This window comes from Mauremys mutica, chromosome 10 (genome assembly GCF_020497125.1).
Source record: "Mauremys mutica isolate MM-2020 ecotype Southern chromosome 10, ASM2049712v1, whole genome shotgun sequence".
Lineage (NCBI taxonomy): Eukaryota > Metazoa > Chordata > Testudines > Geoemydidae > Mauremys > Mauremys mutica.
In genome coordinates, this window is record NC_059081.1 from 45,970,257 (window position 1) to 45,994,320 (window position 24,064).

At 41.1% G+C, this 24,064-nt stretch overlaps 1 protein-coding gene across 1 annotated transcript in view; it reads right to left on the reverse strand.

The window, feature by feature from the left end:
* The window catches only part of LOC123378729 (calcium/calmodulin-dependent 3',5'-cyclic nucleotide phosphodiesterase 1A-like), a 359,073-nt gene that overhangs the window by 145,866 nt on the left and 189,143 nt on the right, over nt 1–24,064 (reverse strand). Inside the window, exon 3 of the mRNA XM_045032841.1 lies at nt 18,949–19,062. Within this exon, the coding sequence (XP_044888776.1) occupies nt 18,949–19,062 (114 nt within the window). The remainder of the gene's footprint in view (nt 1–18,948; nt 19,063–24,064) is intronic.

Below are 24,064 nucleotides of genomic sequence, written 5' to 3' on the forward strand. Positions count from 1 at the left end.
TGCTCCAATACGTCTGTTAATCTATACGATGCCACAGGACTCTTTGCTGTAACATCAAGGTGGCTGAGGTGTTTAATGCTTCAGTCTTCACTAAAAGGGTAACAGTACAGCAGCAGGAGCAAGGGGGAAAGAACGAAAGCCAAAATAGGAAAAGAACAAGTTACAGCTAATTTATCTAAGTATTCTTTGTTTCAAGTTGAAAGATCCTAATGATATTCATATTCATATTCATCCTAGGGTATTTAAGGAAGTAGCTGAAGTAATCTCAGAACCATTAGCAATTATCTTCAAGAACTCATGGAGGTCTGAGAAGGGCAAACAAATATAGTATCTAACCTTTAAAAGGGGAACAAAAGAGGACCCTGGAAGTATAGATTGGTCAGCCTAACTTTAGTTTAAAGGCTGGAAAGATGCTGGAACAAATTATTAAACAATCAAGTTGTAAGTATGTAGAGGAAAATAAGATTATAAAAAATAGCCAGTATGGGTTTGTCAAGGACAAATCATGCCAAACCCACCTAATTTCCTTCTTTGACAGGGTTACTGGCTTAGTGAACGTGTAGGAAGCAGTAGATGTGATCTTGATTTTAGGAAGGCTTTTGACACAGCCCCATGCGACATTCTCAAAAGCAAGCCAGGGAAATGTGGTCTAAATGAATTTACTATAAAGGTGGGCACAGCTTGTTGAAAGACAGTACTCAGAGTAGTTATCAATGGTTTGCTGTCAGCCTGGTAGGGCATATCTAATGAAGTCCTGCAGGGGTCAGTCTTGGGTCTGCTACTATTCAATATTTTCATTAATGACTTGGATAATGGAGTGGAAACTACGCATATAAGATCTGCAGTTGACACTGAGCTGGGAGGAGTTTCAAGCACTTTGGAGGACAGAATTAGAATTCAAAATGACCCTGACAAATTGGTCTGAAATCAAAAAGATGAAATTCAGTACAGACAAGTGCAAAGAACTACACTTGGCAAGGAAAAAACTCAAATGAACAACTACAAAATAGGAAACAGCTGGCTAGGTGGTAGTACTACTGAAAAGGATCTGTAGGTTATAGTGAATCACAAATTGATACGAGTCAACAATGTGATGCAGTGGCAAAAAAGGCTAAAGAAGGGTATATTAACAGAGGTGTCATATGTAAGACAGAAGAGGTAATTGTCCTGCTCTATTCGGCACTGGCGATGCCTCAGCTGGAGTATTGTGTCAAAATCTGGACACCACTCTTTAGGAAAGATGTGGACAAACTGGTGGGCATCCAGAACAGAGCAACAAAAATGGTAAACAGTTTAGAAAACCTGACCTATGAGGAGAGATTATATATTTCTGGGTATATTTAGTGTGGAGAAAAGAAGACTGCTATCGGGTCCCTCTTCAGTCTTCAAATCTATTAAGGGCTGTTATAAAGAAGACTGAGATCAATTGTTCTCCATGTCCACTGAAGGGAGGGCAAAGAAGAGATGGGCTTAAACTGCAGCAAGGGAGATTTAGGTTAGATATTAGGAAACACTTTCTAATTTAAGAAGGGCAGTTAAACTGTGGATTAGGCTTCCAGGGAGATCGTAGGAGATTTTTAGGAACAGGTTCGACAAACACCAATCAGAGATGGTCTAGTTCCCCTGGTCGTGCCTCAGCCGAGGGGGCTGGACCTGATGACTTTAAGGTTCCTTCAGCCCTACATTTCTATGCTCACCATTTCGGTATAATTACACCACTTCAGGGCTTTAGAACTACCTGACACATTTTCCCCAACATAGTACATTGTCTTTTCATGTCCATGTGTAGAATGCATCTTACTGAGTGCAATGAGGTTGTATCGTGAAAATGAGGGCAGAATTTGGTCCTAAATGTGTAAGGGTAGGAAATATGATGGAACAATCAGAGGGTAATAACTGAAAATTCAAAATAACACTTTGCCCAGAAAGTGTTTATCAAGGCAAAATAGTTTTTAAAACCCTTTGTCTTATCCGGAGAGCCTATCCAAGCTCATTTAAGAGACAAGTGATTGAAAATAAGGTTTTCTCACATTTCTATTTTTTTTAGTTACAGATATCTAGAAGAGCTCAAAGAAAAACATTTAAGCTATATTACCATCAACTTACTTGTATGAGGCGGCTTTGTGTTTTTGACTAAAATCAGGAGGCATTATATAGATTACAGTAATGCCAGAAAGGGCTGCAGGAAAGAATAGGACAGCAATATGATCCAGCAGATAAAGCATAAGCCTGGGAGTAAAGAGACTTGATTTCTAATAGCAGTTCTGCCACTTACCTGCTGTGTGAGCTAGTACAAGTTATTTCATTTCTGTGCTTCACTTCCCCATCTGTAAAGTGTGTGTGGGGGGGGGGGGGGGAATTATATTTTCTCACTTTTGTAAAGTGCTTTGAGAGATACAGATGGAAAATGTAATGTAAATATAAATTATTATTACTGAAAATAAATGAATGGCAAACTGGGCTAACATCACTGCCATGTGGGCCTGGGTCCCCATTAACTCATCTAGTGGCAGGACTAGAGCCTAAAAGTCACTGAGTGGCAATAATCCCAAGTCTCACATATGCTCAGAAGCAAATTCTTACTGGTGCCAATTAGTGCTCCCATGTTGTTTCTACCTGCAGCCAAATGGAACTCAGAAAGGTGCAAAATTGTTTCCTTCCTTTGAAAACAGACTCCAAGAAATCACTTAAAATCTCTCCCTACCAGCTGAACGGCCCAGTGATAAATAAGTATGCAACCAACATCAGCACCAACAGAAATTAGAAAATTAAAATGTAATCCATTTGGCCAAATGATCACAACAGGAAGTGACAGATAAAACCAAACCAAATTCTAGTGCATTCATAAAATATCATCATACAATAAACTTGTAAAATCTGGTTTTGATCTCACTTTTACCCTGATATAACCTGGTAGCCTTCAGTTACACTGGCGTAAGTGAGACCAGAACCATGTCATCAGTGCTTTTAACATTTAGATTTAATTAAATTATGTACTTGGGGCAGACATTAGTAGGTGAGGTTCTATAGCCTATGTTATGCAAAACTAGACAATGATAGTGGTGCCTTTAGGCCTTAAAATCCATTATAGTTTCTCTCATTTAAAACAGCTTTTTACTCATGTCAGCAAGGGTGTTGCCCAAAGGTGATGGTTTACTGAAGCAATAAATAGATTACCACAATCCGGTTTTCTATCAGATCTCTCAAGTGCAGTCTCATGAAGGTTGACATCATTAGCTTCACTAGACTGTGTCATAAGATCCCAGCAGAGCAAAGCTATTAGAGTGCATGTCGATGGGGTAACCTAACAGATTAAATTAATGCAGTTGACTAAACCTCTGAGTAGAACACACAGCCAGGCCATGAAGCATTTTTGCTGATACACATAATTGCTTCACATAGGCAGCATCTTGAGGGATTCATCAACTAATACTCAAAAGTAATGCATCATGTGGCTGTTTCTGTGCTCGTGCCAACTTAGAAAGCTGGCAGCAGCCCCACACATGGTAGTCTGCCAATTTCAGCAGGGCATAGGTACCCCCTAAAAATGGATTTAGTATAGCCTGCATAATGTAGAAAAATTACACTTCTGTGCCAAGAGGATCCTCTTGATAGTGAACATTATCAAATAATGGAAACAAGCTTCATTATGGAAGATCTCATCTGTTGTCACTTTTGGACATTACACCATTGTACGCTGTATATTTCCAGTCTATTTCACCAGTGAAGATGCTGCATGTGAAGATGAAAAGTTGCATCTCATTAGGAGGCATGGTTGTATTATGCCAAACCTTTAAAACTTCACTTATTCCTTCAAGGTCTCCTTCATTGAAGCTGAAGACATTTTGTTCGTTTTTTTTAAACTTTCCTTGGTAAAGTAAACTTATGAATCTTGAGAATACAGTTCAGCTCTTGGTGAAAACACAAATATGCATAAAGTGTCAACTTCCATAAGCAACAAGGGGTCCCAAGATGTTGGCCGGATAACAACATGATTTAAAGACTCTGCAACTTTTGGGTCCTCATCTTACAAGGAAAAAGGAAGGTGCTCTTTTTGTGCTGATGAAGACATTCTGAGTTAACATTCCATGCCAGAAGGTCTTTGCAGAGATTTGTAGGAGATGGCATGCAGTCATCAGCCAGTCATCCAACTCCTACTTGTTGCTTTGGTCTTTGGCTGCAATGTTTATCAAATAGAGTATGCCAAGTGAGACTGGCACCAACAGAGACTGAAGCTGTCAAACGGATTCTTTGACACTACTACTTTCACCATGTGCTAGGGGATGTGGTTCCTACATTCATGTAACATTGATTGTGCACTAGCCTAAACAGGACACATATAAACAATACAATGCCACAGTATGATAAAGAATGACAGAGAATGAAATTTGTAATTCCTTGGCTTTCTGAAGTGAAGATCTTCTGTAGCAGAATATTAGAACACCCCCACACACAGAGTAATGTTTTATTTCCCCATACTTTGCACCTTGTCTAATTATGTCCAGGTAGTAACAGTGAGAATGAGAAGCTATAAGTGTGAATATGACCCCTTCTACATGAGCAACTCATTCTAAGCATGAAAAAATGCATGATCCTGAGTAACCTAGTGTGTGTGGGTGTGTATATATATATCTCCCAAAAGTTTGTTGCGGTTTGTTGCGAATGAGTAAACAATCATATATTTTGTGAGGTATATGCTCCATGAAGAATGCATTAACATGAAAGGAAGTTCTATGCAATGTTAGAGGGTAAAATATAGCCTTGTGGTAGAACTAAACAGGGGTACAATAGGAGAAGATAGCCTGTGTCATATACACCTCTACCCCGATATAACGCTATCCTCGGGAGCCAAAAAATCTACAGCGTTATAGGTGAAACCACGTTATATTGAACTTGCTTTGATCTGCCGGAGTGTGCAGCCCCGCCCCCCTGGAGTGCTGCTTTACCACATTATATCCAAATTCATGTTATATCGGGTCGTGTTATATCGGGGTAGAGGTGTATGTCTTAACTAGAGCTAGGAAAACCTGAGTATGACCCAAGGGTGTAAGAAAATATAGAAACAGGTGACAGGAAATCCTCAGATTGATCATACAGGATGTACCCACCTGAGCCTAACAAACTATAACCTCAGTTTTCTGGAAGGAGACAACATAAAAACCCTTAAACATGTTTGTTGTTATCTAATTTAAGCACATCTAATTGCACAGCTCTAACATGTTAATGTTAGCAGTCTCTAACATTAATCGACAGGCAAGACTCCAGTTAAATTATATACACACACTTTCTGTCAGGTGCCTCTGCTCTCCCCTCAAAAAAAATAAAATAAAATAAAAAGTCAAGGCAGGCCAAGGTTTGGTATCTGTCTTTTATAAGCAAAACTTAATCTCCTATCTAATATAAATGCCATCAACACAAGCACTGAAGTATTTCAACTAGACCTAGAAATCTTTATTCTTAATGCTTAAAAAAGCATGAATTGACTAGAGATGAAACTGATCCCAGTCTTCCCAAAGTTTAGAGGGGTTTGGACACACGTTTTGGAGTAGCACATTGCAGAGATAAGAGCTAGTCAGAAAGTTTGGATTTAACTACAAACTTCCCTAAGGGTATTCTAATATTTTGGCTAGGGCCCATCTGTAAAGCAGACAAGCAGCTGTGGGTCTCTTAGCCTACAAACACAGCCCTGCTTTCCCCCTCATCTGGCATGTGGACATATCACTGCCCCTCCCCCCCAATCCCATGTGCCATTTACATCTTTACACAATATGTAGTGGGGAGAGGGTTCCCCATTCATGCCCTATGGCAAACCAAAGGATATAACCAAAGCTAGAAGTAACATATTTGTAGCCAAGGAATGTGTATATTGGCAGGGAGGGTTACAAACTCAGAATTAGGTGTTATTGGTCCTGCGCCCTTGTTGTCTGGCATCTATAAAAATGTAAACTCTGATTAACTGGCTTTATCTTTTCCTACCTACTATGCTAAAGTTTGTCTGACATAACTCACCCAACAACAAATTAATTGTATGAGCTGCTCACAGTTTTATTCATTACACAGCCAGGAAGCTAATTATGCAAGTTCAGAAGCATATGGAGCCCAAACGTATTAACCCTTTTATGCAAGAATTCATATGCATTATATTTATTTGTCTGTTGTTGGCGGCATAGAGAAGTTCCAGGATTCAAATGAACACAGAATCACTTTTCAATGTGCAATTCATATTAACTGCACAATGATTCAAAACAAATTATTTTAACTAATACTATCGAATAACTTCCAGTTTATTAGGGGAAACAATTGCACCTATCACTGATCTGTTTAAATGCATACTTTATAAAAAGTCTCATTGTGGCATGTCATCAACTGATTTTTTCACGAGGGTATTTTTAGAAAGAGCAATTAATATTAAAATCAGTCTGTTTAAAATTCATTAGAAAAGAGATGGGATTCTAAAGCGTGCTGTTTCTCACAAATAGTGCAATCGATCTACCCAGAAAGTAGGTACTTAGGTTGCACAAAAGGTTAAGTATGAAACATTCCAAACATTTTAAAACGCACTTAAGTCAGAAAACGGCTGTAGCCACTTCTAAGTTACATTTCCCACTTATTTCCTACCATATACTTTATTTATAGTTTTACTTCCTGAGATGGCCTCAGGAGATAACCAGCTTGTTTCCATGAAGGTCTCAGATGACAACAGTTATATAGTCTTATTACAGCATATTTCAGTGCAACACAAACAATATGATTGGAGACAGTCTAAAGAAGCAAACATATACACCAAATGTAAGTGCTCTTGCTCAGGAGTGTACGTCCAATGCCTGTCTCTTAACCGTGCTTGTATCCAAATCAGGAGCTCCACAGAAAAAGAACATTAGTTCTTAGGCCCCCTACAATAATCAGTATATTGTGTTTTATGTATATAAGCTTAGTGGTCTCATTCTAGTCCCTATTTTCTCAAAATAAATTAATAGTGCCTGCTCAATAGCTTAGGAGTGAAATAAAAAGGGGGCGGCTAGTTATGACAGAAATGTATATTTGCAGAACTGTGTTGGGAAAGGCACTTTGCTATGCTTGATTCCTCCAAGCACTGCTAATAGGTCCTGCTCCCACTGACAGTGAAGTCAATGACAAAGCTCACAATGTGTAGGATCAAGCCCTTAGTCTCCTCATCTGGCATCTCTCTGAATTTGAACTATTTTTGAGTTAAGACATGGGTAAGCTCGACAGCCCTGGAGACTGGTCTCCCATTTTACCAGAGAACAGGATTGGCACGGGCAGTGGCAGAGGAAACTTTACATAATGCCTCAACAAAAGATGAAGCACCTCCAGGGGTAGAGAGACGCATTCAAATTTTAGTGGCCTATTCAGTCCTTGGCCTAGCTGCTGAGACTGACCAGGGTGAGAGAGCTGATGATAATTACTTTCCAACAGGAAACTCACTTTCCATTGGGAAAATTTTATGTAGGAAAATAATTCCCATCTCTACAGCTCCCCCACTCCTCAACAACCTGCCTATTGGGATGCCTCAGAGCTGGGCCTACAAGGCCTTTGGGCAGCTCATAAGGTGGACTGCCCTGGAGCCAGAGCTCACAGTCTCTCAGCAGTCTGGAAGCCCTGGCTCCCAAGCCCCAGGCTCTCCACACAGCAGGCTGCCAGAGCCCTAGACACCTTGGGGAGCCTCAAAAACATGTTGAACAGGTCAAAACAATGTGTCATTTTAATTTTTTCATAAAAAGATTTTGGGATTCCACTGGGAATTTCAGAATTTGGATTGTGTGTCTCATTTCAGAATGATTTTCTTGTATAATTTCAGAATTGCCTGTGGAATGGGAATTTCAGTTTCCACACAGGTCTAGTGGAGTTCAGTGGGGTGGCGCTTATTGTGATTTGGTTATCTGTGCACTAAGATCTGAACGGATGCCGCTAACAGGTGAAAGATTCCAAGACTCTCTAAAGGGGCGAACGCTTGCAACTCCCAACTCCATCTGAGATCAATGACTGAGAGATCAGGGTGGTTGCCTCTCAACTATCTCAATCTAGAATAGTCTGGGTTAGGGAATACAGAGCATATTCACATACAGCTACAGTAAGAAGGAAGAAGAGTCATAGAGTCATCAGTCCTTTTTATAAAAACAATTTAAAAATAGAGAGGTGAGAACATTTCACTAAGGAAACAAGCCATTCAAAACAAAGAGATGAAACACAATACACAACTATGCAGGAAAAGTAATGTTTGATACTGATTCCTCAATTAGCTCTGCAGAGTGAAAGAACAGTAAGACCTACAATGGCTTCGCCTCCTTTGAATTCTCACACGCCGTGAAGTATTTCAATACAGTGTATGAACTAGAAAAGAAAAGTAAATACTGCATTGCAGTCTGTTTCTTAGTGTCTTCAGGCATAAATCACTCCAGCAGTGAACCGTTCCGATGTTACTGCCTCCAAACACACTATATATCAGGGAAATTCATACCAATGAAATGTCCAAATAATATTTATAGAGGCTACTTGTTTTCCTGGGGGCGCCAAAAGTCTGCAAATAGGTTGGGTCAAATAAACTGCAGCCAATGTCAAACAATAGATAATGGAGCAGGAGTACTTACATGGGAGAAAATCCTCCTTTAGATCTCTGCCTGTTAAAGAACATTGCACCAGAGAACACATGCATTATGCTTGGATGGTCGCTACTGAGCTAGACCTAAAACTCTACCATGACTCAACAGGTCTCACTAGAAATAATCAAGCTTCCACTGCTGTAAAGAGTCATTCAACAAACAACAAAATTGGCCACAAAATGTATTGGATGGATTATATTCAACCAGCGCTGCTGCTGTTCTCTTTTCAGGGATAGCACTGACAAGCTACTGGGAAGAGTCCAGCCAATTGCTGCATATTATGATTATGAACACTTCTATGCAGAGGGTGTAATCAGCTCTATACATAAGGCCTGAGCTACAGCCCATTCAAGTCTTTGGTTCCTTTATTTATCTCACCTCCTGGCCAGGAGTGATGGTCATTTGTTGTGAGATTGACGGGGAGGAGTGCATTTTGAGAGGATGTTTGTATAGATCCATTAGTCCTATCAGAAAGTTAGTTCAGAAACAGTAGCCTGATGCTTATTTTTCCAGTCTCCAATAAGCAATATTTAAAGATATACTGGCAAAGTTGAGAGGTCTGAAATTAGACCAACTTGCCTTGGTTTGCTGGTCCAGGAACACATTGTATCATTTCTTTGCTGTGTCTTCCTGTTTCATTTTTGTGAGCAGGAAAGATATTGGATTTTGTAAGACTCAGATTTTCATAAGAACTTATAAGACAAAGAAATCTTGTATCATTGGGCTTTTTTTAAAAAAAAAATCCCTTTAAAGACTGGAGCTATAGATGCCCCCTCAAGCATTTATTAGTTTAGATTCCAAACAACAAGAACAACCCAGGTACTTTCTTTTTCCACCTGCTATCCTGACCCTGTGTTGTTGTGAACTCAGTGATATTTGCAGTCCTGCAGGTGAAGTCAGGGTTGCCCTTTCTTTTGTATCAGCTAATGCAATAAATATTCATGGAAGTTGTGCAGTTTTCAGGAATTACATCACAGCTGACTGGTTTACACTATGACTCTAAACCCAAGTATTATTCTCTCTGTTTCACAAATGTGGTCTTCAAACCACAATTTGAGGACTTCAGTAACTCAGACATAGGTTAGGGGTTTGTTACAGGAGAGGGTGGGTGAGATTCTGTGGCCTGCATTGTGCAGGAGGTCAGACTAGATGATCATAATGGTCCCTTCTGACCTTAAAGTCTATGAGTCTATGAGAATCAGATGTGTCAAATGCCTTCCCTGAGGCCACACAGGGTATGTCTACACAGCCTGTGGGAACACTCTTCCCAGCCTGGGTCAACAGACCTCATGCTTTAAAAATAGCTGTGTAGACAGAGCTTTGGAGTTGCAGCTCGGACTCTGATGCCTAGGGAGTTGGGTGGGCTTCAGAGCCCGGCTGAGCCATAACTTCAATGCACTGTCTACACAGCTATTTTTGCAGCATTACCGCAAGTCCCGCTCACTGAAGTCTGGGTCGGGAGGCTCGCCGCCATATGCTGTATACATATACCTGTAGTGACTCAGTGTCAGAGTCTAGATTAAGCCTCAGGGTTGTCTGGCTTCCGGTGGTGTACTCAGACCCTTAGGCAATAGAGTATCAGCCAGTCTTCATTGTATTCAGGAAGAATGAAAATTCTATGGCATCCACAGAAACAACATAGTAGTTTAGGTGACAAACTACTTGACTTACACACTGTATAACTGAGTTTACAGGCCAAAATTCCTAAAGGTGCTTCAGTTTATCTTTAAGAGTCAGTTCATTAGGAACTGCTATGTTCTATTAGATGCTAAATACTGGATGCAGTCATTTGGTGATCGTTATGGAATGGCAGCAGCAGCAGCAATTGAAATAGTGCAGCCAGCTTTACATACTTCCCCACTACCTGAGCTGATGTCAGCCATAGGCTGGGCTGGATGGAAATAGTAATAGGAGCACTGCTAACTCTCAGTTCACTTTTAAAGCCTAGTTTGAATACTACAGCACCATCTATGGTTATAAACCCAGTTTGGGTAAATCTGAGATTAGCCTCTGTTAAGGGGTGCATGCACCTTTAGAGAACACCTTGTGTCAGTGCATAATTTCACTGCATCCTGGGCTGCAGCGCCTCCTGCAGGCCACATGCCTCTCGACAGGTTTTCCATGGCTCTGCCCTGTGGCCAAGTCACTTAAAGTTCAAACCCTAGGCTACTCAAAGTTCCAGATGATGTAAACAGAACATCCTTCATCCCTCCTGAGCTGGACTCACAGTTCTTTCTCACTCTCAGCAGAGCACTCACACATACACGAGCTTTGCCCCCTGGGAATCCTAATGCAACAGCAACTGGTGTTCCACCCCTGCTGGGCTTTTTCTTTTAGTCCTTGTTTCTTGTATGCCCTGTCTCAGGGCTCCCCTACAGCAGCCTGAACTGCTTCCTGTGGGTCTCTTTTGTTCCCTGTTCTCTTTTTGAACACCAGGCCCAGGACTGCCTTCCTGGACGCCTGACCCCTTGCTCCAGGGATCCATCACAGGAATTAGCACTATTTCTGTGGCTCAACTCACCACCTACAGTCAGACCCAAACAGCTGGGCCTCTCCCAAGGCACATCACCAGTTCTCCTCTCTGAACCAACAACCAGAGGTCCCCTATTGTCTCTCTTCCCCCTCGGGTCTCTCGCAGTTTTTCTTCTGGGCTCCCTCAGTTACCTCAAAGACCTAACTAAGGGCTCTTCCCGTACAGGAGCCTGCACTTCTTCCTGGAGGCTCCCACACAGCTTACACACCAAGGCCTTCCCCACCAATAGAACTCTCATCATCCTGGGATTCCTCTTCCGATCTGTACAAGTCAGCTGCTCCCTGGCTAGTTGGCTAAAGAGCCTCCACCTGGAGCATCTACGTGCTCCCAAGTGTAGTTTACATGGCCGACATAGGCTAGTTAGGCCTTGGTTCTCCGTGGCAGCCTCTCCTTCACAGAAATGATGTCAAATTATAATTATAACTTCAAGTGGATATCCAAAACATTTAGGTACTTAATCATTGGCATTTCTCTAAGTATCTGCTCTGTCTAAATTAGATTGTTTCAGGAGCAGCTGTAAAGCAAGAATTATTGCTATCAAATATTCTGACATCATCTGTTTTAGCACTAATTAGTGGGGGTGGGGGTTGAATGGATTACCTAAAACTTATCTAACACCTGAAAATGATCCTCTACATTATACGTCATTAAAAAAAAGAGATTGGAAAATATCTACCAAGCATTCTCCAAACAAATTAAATTTCCTAGCATGACATCCCCTATAGGAAAATAGTGGCAGCCTTGATTACTGCAAGCTACCAAATAGCTACAGAGTTCATTTGTATTCATCGGTGACTTCAACATTTTGGGACATTTTTACTTCAGTGGAGTTACACCAATCTACATCAGCCAAGAATCTGGCCCATTAAATCAAGTTCTTTGTTTCTACCCTAGACATTTGCATGGTTTCTCTACTGAATTGATAGGATCTAGCCCTTGAAAAACAAGTAGATGTGGATGATTGATATACACATACACATTAAAGTTGCTATGCGCAACTTAGAGTGAGCTGGTATATAGAGGGACCAATATATTTTAAGGAAATAAATGACAAATGTTTGAAAAATACACGATAAGCTTATTTAACAGACATTCTCCCACTCAATATTATATTTGTGCCAAAAGTTTTATATGGTACAAAATCTTCCATTTGAACAATAGCATAGGATTCTTTGCTACATTATTGGTAAAAAAATACATGGATTCTACAAGGGGCGTGCATCCGACGAAGTGGGTATTCATCCACGAAACCTTATGCTCCAATACATCTGTTAGTCTATACGGTGCCACAGAACTCTTTGTTGCTTTTTACAGATCCAGACTAACACGGCTGCCCCTCTGATACAAGGGGCATTGACATCAAAAGAAAAAAGGTTCCTTAAAATAAGGACAAATGGTTACCCTATTGGATACAAAATAATATATTTAATCATTGTTAACTGGTACCTTATTAGGGCTCTGTTTTCTGGTGTGTTTTTTTTCCTGGGGGCAGAGGGAAAGGGATATTATATTTGCTTATGTAACTAAACAGCATATGATGAGAAGCTCCTACTTACCCAGGCAGGGCTGGATTAATGCAAGGGCTGTAAGAGCTGCAGCCCAGGGCCTCGGGCGAAGGGGAGCCCAAGCAAGCTGCCTGCATGCCATGGCCCCACGCCACTCCCGGAAGTGGCTGGCTGCTGGCATGTCTCTGGCATGGGGGAGGAGTAGGGCGGAGGCGCCATGCGCTGCCCCCATCCCCAGCACCATCCCTGCAGCTCCCATTGACCAATTGGGAACCAGCCAATGGGAGCTGTGGGGGGCAGCGCTTGCAGGTGTGGGCAGTGAAGGAGACATGCGGTCCCCCTGCCTGCAGGGGCGCGCAGATACGTGGCAGCAGCTGGCAGCTTGCAGGAGCAGCATGGGACTATGGCAGTCAGCCTGCCTGAACTCTGCTGCACCGCCGGCTGGCCGGGAGTTGCCTGTGGTAAGCACCTCCTGGTCGGAGCCTTCACCTCACACCCCCTCCTTCACCTGAACCCCCTCTGCCCCAGGTCAGAATCCCCTCCTACACCCAAACTCCCTCCCAAACCCCGCACCTCTCCTGCATCCCAACATTCTGCCCCAGCCTGGTGCCCCCACCTGCACCCAAACTCCCTCCCAGAAAGAAAGAAACTAATGTAACAGCTTTTTCAAGGTAAGCAGTAGGCTATTTTGTGTTAACAAGTATATTTTACATATTTTAAGACTGAAATGTAACCACAGAACAGCCTTATGTTAATTAGAAGGCAAGTTTAGTATAGCGTTAATAGCCTCAATGCCATAATTGTGATCATGTTGTTCTAAATTAGGAAGACAACTTGTATACAGGGGCCTCACAAAATTTAATAGCCCCGGGCCCACAGGAGAGTTAATCCAGCCCTGTACCCAGGTATGTAAGTTGTGTTCTACAGCTCCCTGTAGTAGAGTTACCGCCAGAACCAGAGGCTTCTTATTCAAGGAAGGTTAATGTGAACTCTAGCCAATGGCTTTTGGGGAAATGCAGTTTAATAACTAAGTGACCATTTTGTTGTAGACATTTTATTGACTAAGGTAAAGAATGTGGTTTTACCAAAGGAATTTTATATTAAAGGGTTTATATTAAACAGTCTGCAGCAGCTGCAAGTTAAGTAGAGGAAGTGGTCATATGAAAAAGGAGAATATAATATTTAGGTGATGGATTATGTGTAATCCCTTCCTATAAAGAGGGCAGAGTTACACAGACAAGGAAACATCTTTTAGTAGAGTTTAGAAATTGCTAAATCTAATGTGGAAGGAAGTAGAAGTCTGAGCTTAGCAGAAAACTGTAGGTCATTGATTTTATTGCTTGTTTGTATTATAAATTAGCCCTCAACTCTTTAAATTAAAGTAATATTTTAGATATTTGTTCTTTGTAATAATTTTGAAATAAAAAGACATGTTTAAATACAATCCCTCCATATATCTTCAAGAAAATATCCCTTACATATCTCACTTCGCTTATGCTCTACGGTCCAGTAATACATAAACATTGGTACGATGTGACCTATATATAGGCCTGAAGCTGGCATTCCTAGGCATAGCATAGGAATGTTACAAAGTAGGGCCCTAACTCTGCAATTTTACAACCAACTTCAATAGAGTCCTCTACACAATCCATCCACCCATTGTAAACTGTAGGATTCCATCTTAACCTAGCCATCAAAACCAGTCTTCACTTGTGGCAACACTAACTGTGAGCTAGAACAGGTAACTATGCCTCCTGTACATTACAATAGGTGAACTGTTTTTCTAATGGTAAAAGAATATTATTGTCATAATACGACTAAGCCAGGGCTCCAGTCCCTCTACAGTGCTAACATGGTTATAGAACTGAAGTATTAAAACATCTACAGTGACAACAATAATAAAAAAAAATCATGTTTGTAGGTTACAAAGCTATCCACATAAAAAGTCTTGCTTAATCAATGGACAGAGCAACGTTTTATTTTAACCTTCAGAAATCAAAAGAACAAGTTCATGATTTATAATGGAAAAAATCTCTCACTGTAACTACAGACTTAATGGGATGTATATCATTCTAGGTATATTATTATGAATTTTCCTCAAACATTATATTTGACACGTAACTGGTTTAATTTTACTTCAATTCCATTTAGCTTTAGTTTTAATGAAAACTTGAGACTACCTAATGACGTTTTTGATTTTCCTCTAAAGGGTTTTTTTTTTTACACATTAGAAAAGAAGCAGCAATTTGCTAATACTGTAGATAGTGACACATTAAATGAGATTTTTCTATATCTAGGTATTTTTATCATTTCCATCCACCTTCCAGACCATCTTCTTTCTTCCATTTATGACATTACATTGTTTGCTACAGCAATAATTGCAGTAGCAATAGTCTAGACTTTCCTGAACTTTCTTGGATCAAGCAGGTGGAGCAGAAGAGAAAAAGAAACCAACAAATTTAAGCACCAAATGCAGTATAAAGTAAAAATGTGTACAGAAAACTAAGAAAAACAAAGGAGAGATGACTGGGTTTATTAGTTAGTTATGATACAAGAAAGAAGTTATGGGTTTGATGCTAGAATCATTGTGCCTCCCTATTTAGGGGCTGTAGGAGCCAGTTCCACCTTTGGTACAAACCAAGGCAAGCCCTTAGGACTGCTTTCACTTTGTATCCATACTGTAACAGTTTGTATGGACTCCTGCAGGAGTACAGAATCACTAGATTGCAGGTCTGACCTGACCACACCTCCTCCCACTCCCAACACAACTAAGCCCAGTTGGCACTAAGATGAAAAGGGCGTTCCTGCAACAGAGGTATTTCTACCCAGGATTTATGCCTGTCCAATGGCCCCTGTGTTCCAGCTAAGCTAGCACAAAAGGGTCTTAGAGCAATGATGAACATGACCCACTGTCTCCTTCTAAAACAATTACAGGTTGCATAATATAAACAATTCTAGTTAGATACAATTCTAGCCATACCCCTGAATTCAATTCCTCCCAAACTTTTAGATTCCAAAGTTCTAGCACAATGAAGAGAGGCCAAATATTCCTATATGAAAGGTAAATTCTTCTCTCATGTATGAGCTTCCAGTTCTTTGAGTGGAACTTGCTCCTAACACTAAGATATAGGGTTTTTTGGGTAAATGATGCTTGTATAAAACTGCAGTTCAGACGGGCGGTATGAGCTCTACCAGCAGCGTCAGAGACTTCTGCTACTACTCCTTTAACTGCAGTTTGTGTAAGGAGTGAATAATTAAAGGAATAATTTGGCTCATTTATTATTTGTTTTATTAACTGAGATACCAGCTTATTTTGTCTTCTCCCTGAAGTACCAACACATTTGGAGTTCACACTTTTAATATTCAAAGTGTCTTAATTCAAGGAACAGCAGCTCAGGTCAAGACATTCCTATTCCAGGAAGGTGGTATTGTGAACCCTGTCACCTATGAACTCAGAATCGAGTATTATGCAATCATTCGTTTGGGGCAAATCTGGCCCTCTTCTCCACTGCCACAGAAGGCCAGCACCTTTCATGCACGAGCAATGCAGATGGATTTGGGGTAGTCAGGCAGAGGTGCACGCCCTCTGCACAGCTTGCAGATCAGCTCTCTGGTGACTCCAGGGCCACATGGATCACATGGAGATGGGGCATGGCCAAAGGTTTCAATGTTGTTAAATCTCCAGGGCTCCATCACAGAAGAAGAGTATTAGGGCAATAGGGTTGCTACAGCCTGCAAAGCCATTCCATTCCCTGCCCCACCACATCCATATTGCCCAAACCAGTTATTCTGGTTGGATTCTGGGTTGATGACTTGCATGTTAATACTTAATCAAACAATTATGGTTGCTGATACTTCCAAAATATTGTTTTGCAGAGGACCCTCCACTGATAATCAAAAGGCAAATGGTTTCAGACTGAACTAAGGTGTTTCATCTTGGAATAATCTGCAGAACTACATATATAATGCTTGTATTTGAAATGCTGACTGAAAAAAACAAGCCAGCTATGCATACAGATGCAGCATGCAGCTATTAAACACAACCTAGCTTCTTATTATTGAAATTAAATACAACAAAATAAAACTCATATGAAACTCAAAGATTAATTTGAGCCAGTTTGCAGGCCAGAGAAATCCTCATGGTCTCCTCACAAGTAACAATGAAAGCCTTATTGAAGCCACAGTTTTAAACTGATGAAACTGAGATGGAGTTATGGGCTTTTTTGTGCTCCCAGGTGTAAAATTCTGTTCTGGACTCACAAGCATAGCTCCCATCGCCTTCAATGAGAACCATGCATGGACAACTAACAGTGGAATTTGACTTTAGAGTTATGTTCATTTCCCTTAACAGACACCATCTTGTACTTCACCTATGAGAAGTCAATTCCCTTAGCTAATTAGTAATTAATTTATAAATAGAGATTCTTCTTCAGAACCACGATACATGTTGCAGTCCTGCTCCACTCACCCCATCCCTGGAAAAACACACACTTGTTTTAATACCACTGTGTGCGGACTGAAATCAGTCCCTTTCCTCACTATTTCCTGCTTTGAATAAATGTGGTCTTTAAAGAGCTCCCCTGAAACAATTAACATTTTAGACTCAATTCATTCAATATTCTTTGTAATATTCACAATCTCACAATGAAATCGGAGAGGCTGAGGAAAGTGCCCAGCTGGTTCTATCTGTCAAAATAATATTTTTTCATTTTACAATACTGTAAAATGTTTTAGCTTTAACAAGTCCTATAGGAGGAACAATGTTTATCGGGTTGGCTCCTACTTACAATATGGGCATATTTTGATTTTCAGATTCCTTTTGGATTTGATAAGCCTCAAACTCCTTGCATTGCTTTACATACTCTCAAAGGAATTAACCTTATTGCTTTGATATGCAGTATAGAGTGAGGCTGTTTTTTATTACATTAATTAGTTATCATAATAAAACTGACCCAATTTACTAATTAGAGACAGTTGAAAGAAAACATTTAATCTAGAGGCTAGTAATTGCAGAGAACCTTACAAAACACTAAGTCAACTTAGAGTCTACACCAATGGAAGTCCCTATAAAGATTGGTGGTGGTCCCCAGTGACAGAAACTCCATCAGGTGAGGTTGTGGCACAAAAAATGGCTGAAACACGTCTACCACCAGGGCACTCGCTGGAGTTCACAGGGGCCAGCACTGTCCCAAAAGCATGCAGAGTTAGACAGAATGGTCAAATAATTCAGTGCACGTAACCAACTGTCTTTGCCAGCTGGTTTCCTAAAGTGCCCTGATCATGACTTAAAGCTGACTTCCACTGAATGAACACTGCAGGCAAATAGGTGGTAAAAACTCTCCTTCCCACACTCAGGATGAATCCTCACCCTGGGCACAGGAAGCCTAGTAATTTATACCTTCCTGTACTGCATCTAATCTTCTAAATGCTGTAATGTACCATAGGTTTTAAATTAAAATCAATAATGTTCCTTCTGCTATTTACACACTAGATAGCATCTGTTGCATAGCCTTTCAAACTCAGCATATCAAACCTCCCCATCCGAAGGCTAATGCTGTTCCCTTGCTCCCAAAACACTGAAGAAGGAAACTGTTATTTAAGTAACATACATATCTGAGTGTAACATATACTGACATTAGCCTTTAGAGCAACAGCCATTCTAAATAAACTATTAAAGTTTTGTGGCTTTAGGAACACACTGGCTAATGGATTTATTCTTTGGCATTTAAATTGCCTGCATGTTGTAGATGTTAGCTTAGTGACAATATAAGCCTCTAAAGTGTTTTAAAAAAGAAATCTATGCAAGACAGGAATCATACAGCATCCCTATGAATATCGAAGACCCTCTCAATATAGGCTAATTCACCTGCACACCCAAGCAGTGTGAATTACAGTACCTCAGACAGCTATATACTTACCTAAATGTACCACCATTTCCAGGAGAACAAGTACCAGCTCCAAAGGGAACCATTTCTAACAGTGACATAGCTATAGAAATGCTGATTCTGAAGATAGTACATGCAAAATAATGTCACAGCATAGTGGGTAGTCAGATACAAGAGGTTACCTGCATTTGGATTGGGCAATAGTTATTTTACTGTCCATGTGTCTCTTAAACAAGGTGACTGAATCTAATAACTACCATATATTTTAAAAAGACATTTCATTCTGCTATTAAAATACTAGTAACTACTTATAAAATAATTCTCCCCTGTATTGATTAGTCACATTCAAAAGCAACAGATCTGTCCCAGGAAACAGCACAAAAACAAGGAGAGGATCTACTCACATTCCTTTGAGCCGTTGCCACATTTTCTCAGTGTGTCCTCCTATTTGGTACTTTAAAGAGGTGTCTTCCAGTTCCCGGGCTGTTTCGGTAGCTCTAGCCCCCATGGTAATTGTCCTACAGCAACACAGGTACAGTCAGGCTCAGCAGCAAGTAAAAGCATTCCTTAGTCCACTACAAACGTCAGAGGAGCCACACGTTACACAGGAGCAGCTCTCATCTATCAAAACATTTCAGAATTACAAGGAATTCTAAGGAAAGCTTCTGGCTGAATTGCTATTCACTCTGATAGACAAATCCACTCTTTCTCCCCCTAAGCATACAGCACTATAAACAGCTCTTCTGACCTCACAAGTCTACTCCATACATGTGAGCCAGCTACTATACTACTCACTGACTGACGGCTCAAGCTCTTTCCCCATGCACTTCGTTTGTTGTAGGGATATGCACTGAAGCACAAAAGCTTTCTTAAAATGTATTAGAATTCATTGCCATGCAGGATAAATGTGAATGACTTTAGCAGTCCAGAAATTTTTTTTTTTTTTTTTTTTTTTGCTGTGCAGGTTGGAGAAGCAGGCTGCAATAGGAAAGCAGTCAGTATCAGCTGCACCACCGTAAGAAATGAATGCCTGCTTTTGTCTCTTTAGATGATCCTGAATTGGTCTTCAATGAATAAATATCTACCAGCCTCTTAACAACATAACTGAACAAACGTTAAGTTGGGACTCTAAGACATGTATAAATCCCTTCAGAAGAGTAATCAGAGAGCTCTACAGGTTGTTATTGAAGGAATATGCTGTAATCATGACTATTCACCTTCTCCTAGCAACTCCACACAGTAGGCAACTGTCAATTTAACTGGTGGAAAATGCAGCAGCTGCAAGACAGCCTGCTCAATGAATCCTTTGGGACAATAGCTTGCATGTGTCAAAATCTGATGTTGAACTGTTTGTGCATGCCAGAGAAAAAATTAAGTGCATGTAAAGAGCAAAAGGAATGAGAACTAAGTAGTCTGCCAGCCATGCAGCAGATTGCCAGCTCTATCTCTACAGTGCAGACCCATGCGTTTAGTTGCAGAGCCAAAGCTGCTGTTTCAATAGAACTGGGGTTAGCGCTGCATCAGAATATTTCATTGCTTGCTCAACTGTGTTTGCAGAGCTTTTCAAAATTCGATCTTTATTTTATAAACATCTTCCTTCTTGTTTTGTGAATAGACACGGATCTGCAACTCTGGAGGAAGATCCAAATAGTCCCAGATACCACTAGCTTGTCTGTGCAGCAGTTTCAACCACAGAGCATTGTGTATGTTTAAAAGTAACAAAGATGTGAGGTTATGTGAGATCTCCATCTGAAATGGCTGGCAGAGATGGGTGAAAATGCCAAGGAAAAAGAAAAAGAACAATCACAATAATTCACTGTCACTGAAGTTCCCCTATCATTTCCCTTTATTTTCCTCATAAGTTTCCTAATACTAGGATGATTTCCTCTCCATTAAAATACATTTTTAATATCCCCCTTATGTCCTATTAATCTCTATTATGTACTGGCTCCTCCTCTTTCTTCACTGATTTCTATCAGAGAGAGATCATTAGCTGATACATTTCATATCTTTCCAAAGGTTTCACCTCCCACTTGCATTGGTTTTAAAGTGGTGTCGTTACACTGGCTTCACTAGAGGTATTCCTGATTCCACTTTCTCTCTTATGCCTGTGTGAATCAGACCCATAGATTTCAATGGGGCTTTTTTAAAAAAGTCAGCGCATGATCCACACCTCCCCTTTTGCTCGCAATGAAGAGTGTCACGTGACAAAACTGAAGCACCACAGAAACAATCACTTTCTTTAAACACTGTACAAAGTACTTGATTAGATTAAGGAAGATAGTAGGAGCTGTAACACTGTCCTTCTTTTGCTGCTGCACTGAACTAGGAACTTCTTCCTAGGGCTTGGCTATACTGGAGAGTTGCAGCGCTGGTGGAGGCTTTACAGCGCTGCAACTTAGTAACTGTCCACACCTGCAAGGCACATCCAGCGCTGCAACTCCCTGGCTGCAGCGCTGGCTGTACACCTGGTCTGCTTGGGGTATAACGAGTGCAGCGCTGGTGATGCAGCGCTGCTTGTCAAGTGTGGCCACACACCAGCGCTGTTATTGGCCTCCAGGCTATTAGGAGATATCCCAGAATGCTTTTAACTAAATTACTCTCTTTGTTTTGTTATGATGCCTCTCTTTGTTTTGTTGTGAACTCGGGGCTCCAGGAGCTGCTTATCTAAAAAACAAACACAGCTCTTGTTTGCTGTGATCAATCTGTAACTGACTGTGAACAATCAATTGAGAAAACCCACTACCTTGCTGTGAATGAGGCAGGGGGATGAATGCTGTTTGCTTGAGGAGAGAAACAGTGGGGCGGGGGGAAGAGGGGAAGAAAGGGAGTCCGTTGGAGCAGCTGCTTATCTGGTCTGCAGGCTATTTGCGGTTAAGAGTAAATGAGGGGTCGAGGAAATTTTCAGATTTTGCAAGGCAGGGAGCTGACACACAGTGTCGGCTCCAAAAATCCACTCTCTCTCTCTCTCTCCCCGCTCCCTGTCACACTCCACCCCACCCCCCTCTTTTGAAAAGCATGTTGCTGCCACTTGAACTCTGGGATAGCTGCCCATAATGCACCACTCCCAACAGCGCTGCAAATGCTGCAAATGTGGCCACACTGCAGCACTGGTAGCTGTGAGTGTGGCCACACACCAGCGCTTTCCCTACACAGCTGTACGAACACAGCTGTAACTCCCAGCGCTGTACATCTGCAAGTGTAGCCAAGCCCCTAGAAACCTCCCAGTCCTGTTCTGCATGGCATCTTGATACAGTTTTAAAGAAATAGTATACATATCCTCACAGGGAGTAACAGATATGAATCACTAGCACTAATGTGAATTCTTCCCTGCCCCCTACCTCTCACTCCCCCGCATCTGAAGCAATGCAAAGAAAATAATTATGTATTCATACATTCCTCCAGGGACAGAGGGAAATTTTAAGCCCCTATTGTTCCTCATAAGGCATTCTCTGCCCTTGTAGTACGATTCTATGGTGAGAAATAGTGCCAGCTCCTAGTGGCAGTAACACCATGTTTACGCTGTTCTTTCCCCGCAAGGGAACAGGAGGAATGGTTGTGAATATCACTTTTGATATTCTGAAGAGGAGGAAATGTTGCTTGTTCTTCAGGTGTTACGCTCCGGTTGCTCCCCTCAGGTAGGGCTGAGGTTATGTGCAACCAAGACAATACTGTTATACATTGGGAAACTGCATTGAAGCTGGTGGGTGTAACAGCTGCCTTTCATTCAGGATGAGTGTAAAAAGCAATTGAGTTCCTTTGTGAAACCAGATGGCTGAAGCAATAGGAGCACCTCACAGAGCATAGATGCATGGCAAGGCTTGAGTAGAATATGAACCATGTGGCCCAAAGCAGTTTCTCTGAGGATTGATATAGCAAACACAGGGGCTAGAAGATTGATTGGTGGAGATGTGAATATTTGAGAGAGAGAGAGAGAGAGAGAAAGAAGCATCAAGAAACACACAGAAGCAGACACAAAGAAGACAGTAGAAAGCCAAGGAGACAGTCAGCCCAAGCACAGAGTGTGAGGTCCAGAGAAAAGCTAGAGAAACAGCTTTTTGGACAAAGTGATACTAAAAGAGGCTTAGAACTGTGAGCAAAACAAACCACTTACTTGTTTAATTCCTACTCTGTTCAGGGAAACAGGACTGTACACATTCTTTCTAAATAAACAGGATTGGATGACAGATATCTGACTCCATTACCAAAACATGGAGCCAGGCACATAGGGGTAAACAGGTATTCTTCACCCACTATTTCCACTTTCAGGAAGATAGGTAGGAGTCAGGATGGATGGAGAACAGACAGAACCTTAGATCTGCCCCCATCAACCCGCCGGTCAGGAGGACAGCAATAAAATTACAGCCTCCTCCCTGACCAGGTGAGAAATTATGGCTGCCTGAGCTGCTCCCTTGCTGTGGGCTGTGTTCTAGGCAAAATCTAGCCTAAACTAGCCCCAAATACTAACCAGTGGGCAATTATTTTAGGAACAGGCATTTACCCAAGGGGATAGCAGCTGAACTGATGAGTGGTTTTTTTAAAATGTAAAGTAATAGATGTTTTTCTCTGGCCTCTCCATGTTCTTGTTCTTGATTACTTGTGTCATGCTCTCAGCTTGCTAGGTTTTAGAGCCCATTCTCCTCTCTCTTCAAAAACAAAAAAAAACCAATCTTTTCATCTCTTGCCTGCATCTTTTTGAAGTTTAGCTTTATATTCCTGGGTTAATCTAATATCTATTCATTCAAGACAAGTCTTTGGGTATTAGGCAAAGCTCTAGTGATTCAATTTGGAGATTTTAAAATTTCTTTTGCACCCTGCTCTATCCCGCTACCTAAGGCCTGATAAAATTGTCACTGTGCCACTTAATCCTCAAACAAGTACTTAAATCAGATGCTGAAATAGAACATGGTATGCCCTCCCCCCCCATGATTCAAAGTGCATCCTTTCCTTAAGAATAAATGGAATGTTGGCCTTAGAAAAGAAAGACGCAGTGTCTTAATATACAGGTAAAAAGGCAACATCCTTCCTTGTACTATGAACATTGAATAATAATAAAAGTTTAAAATTACACAGAAAAATCCACTTTAGAAAAAGGGAAAAGCCTGCAACTAGACGGATTAGAGAGTTGGCCACTAGAATAGGATAAGGGCTAACACAGGTTTTGATGAGGAGGATTAGAGATTTATTTTAGATAAATCCTTTACTCCTGAAAGGAAACAAAACATGCCACATTATTCACTGTTCTGTTCAGCACCTGTAGATCAAAACTGGCGCAGAAAGAGAAAGTAACAAGAGACCTGAAGAACTGATTTCTCATACTCTCATTATCGCTCATCTTTTCAAATCTTACGATGCAACCTTCCCTAATTAGGAGAACTGCAGGAGAGACAGGAACTAACTGAGGAATTTGAAGTCACTGAAGTCAGCGAGGAAACGCTCTGGCGAGGGGCGCTGCCTCCCTCCACCAGAGTCTTTCAACGACATTCGTAACTACACATCGCAGTGTGGATGCAGCCAGCT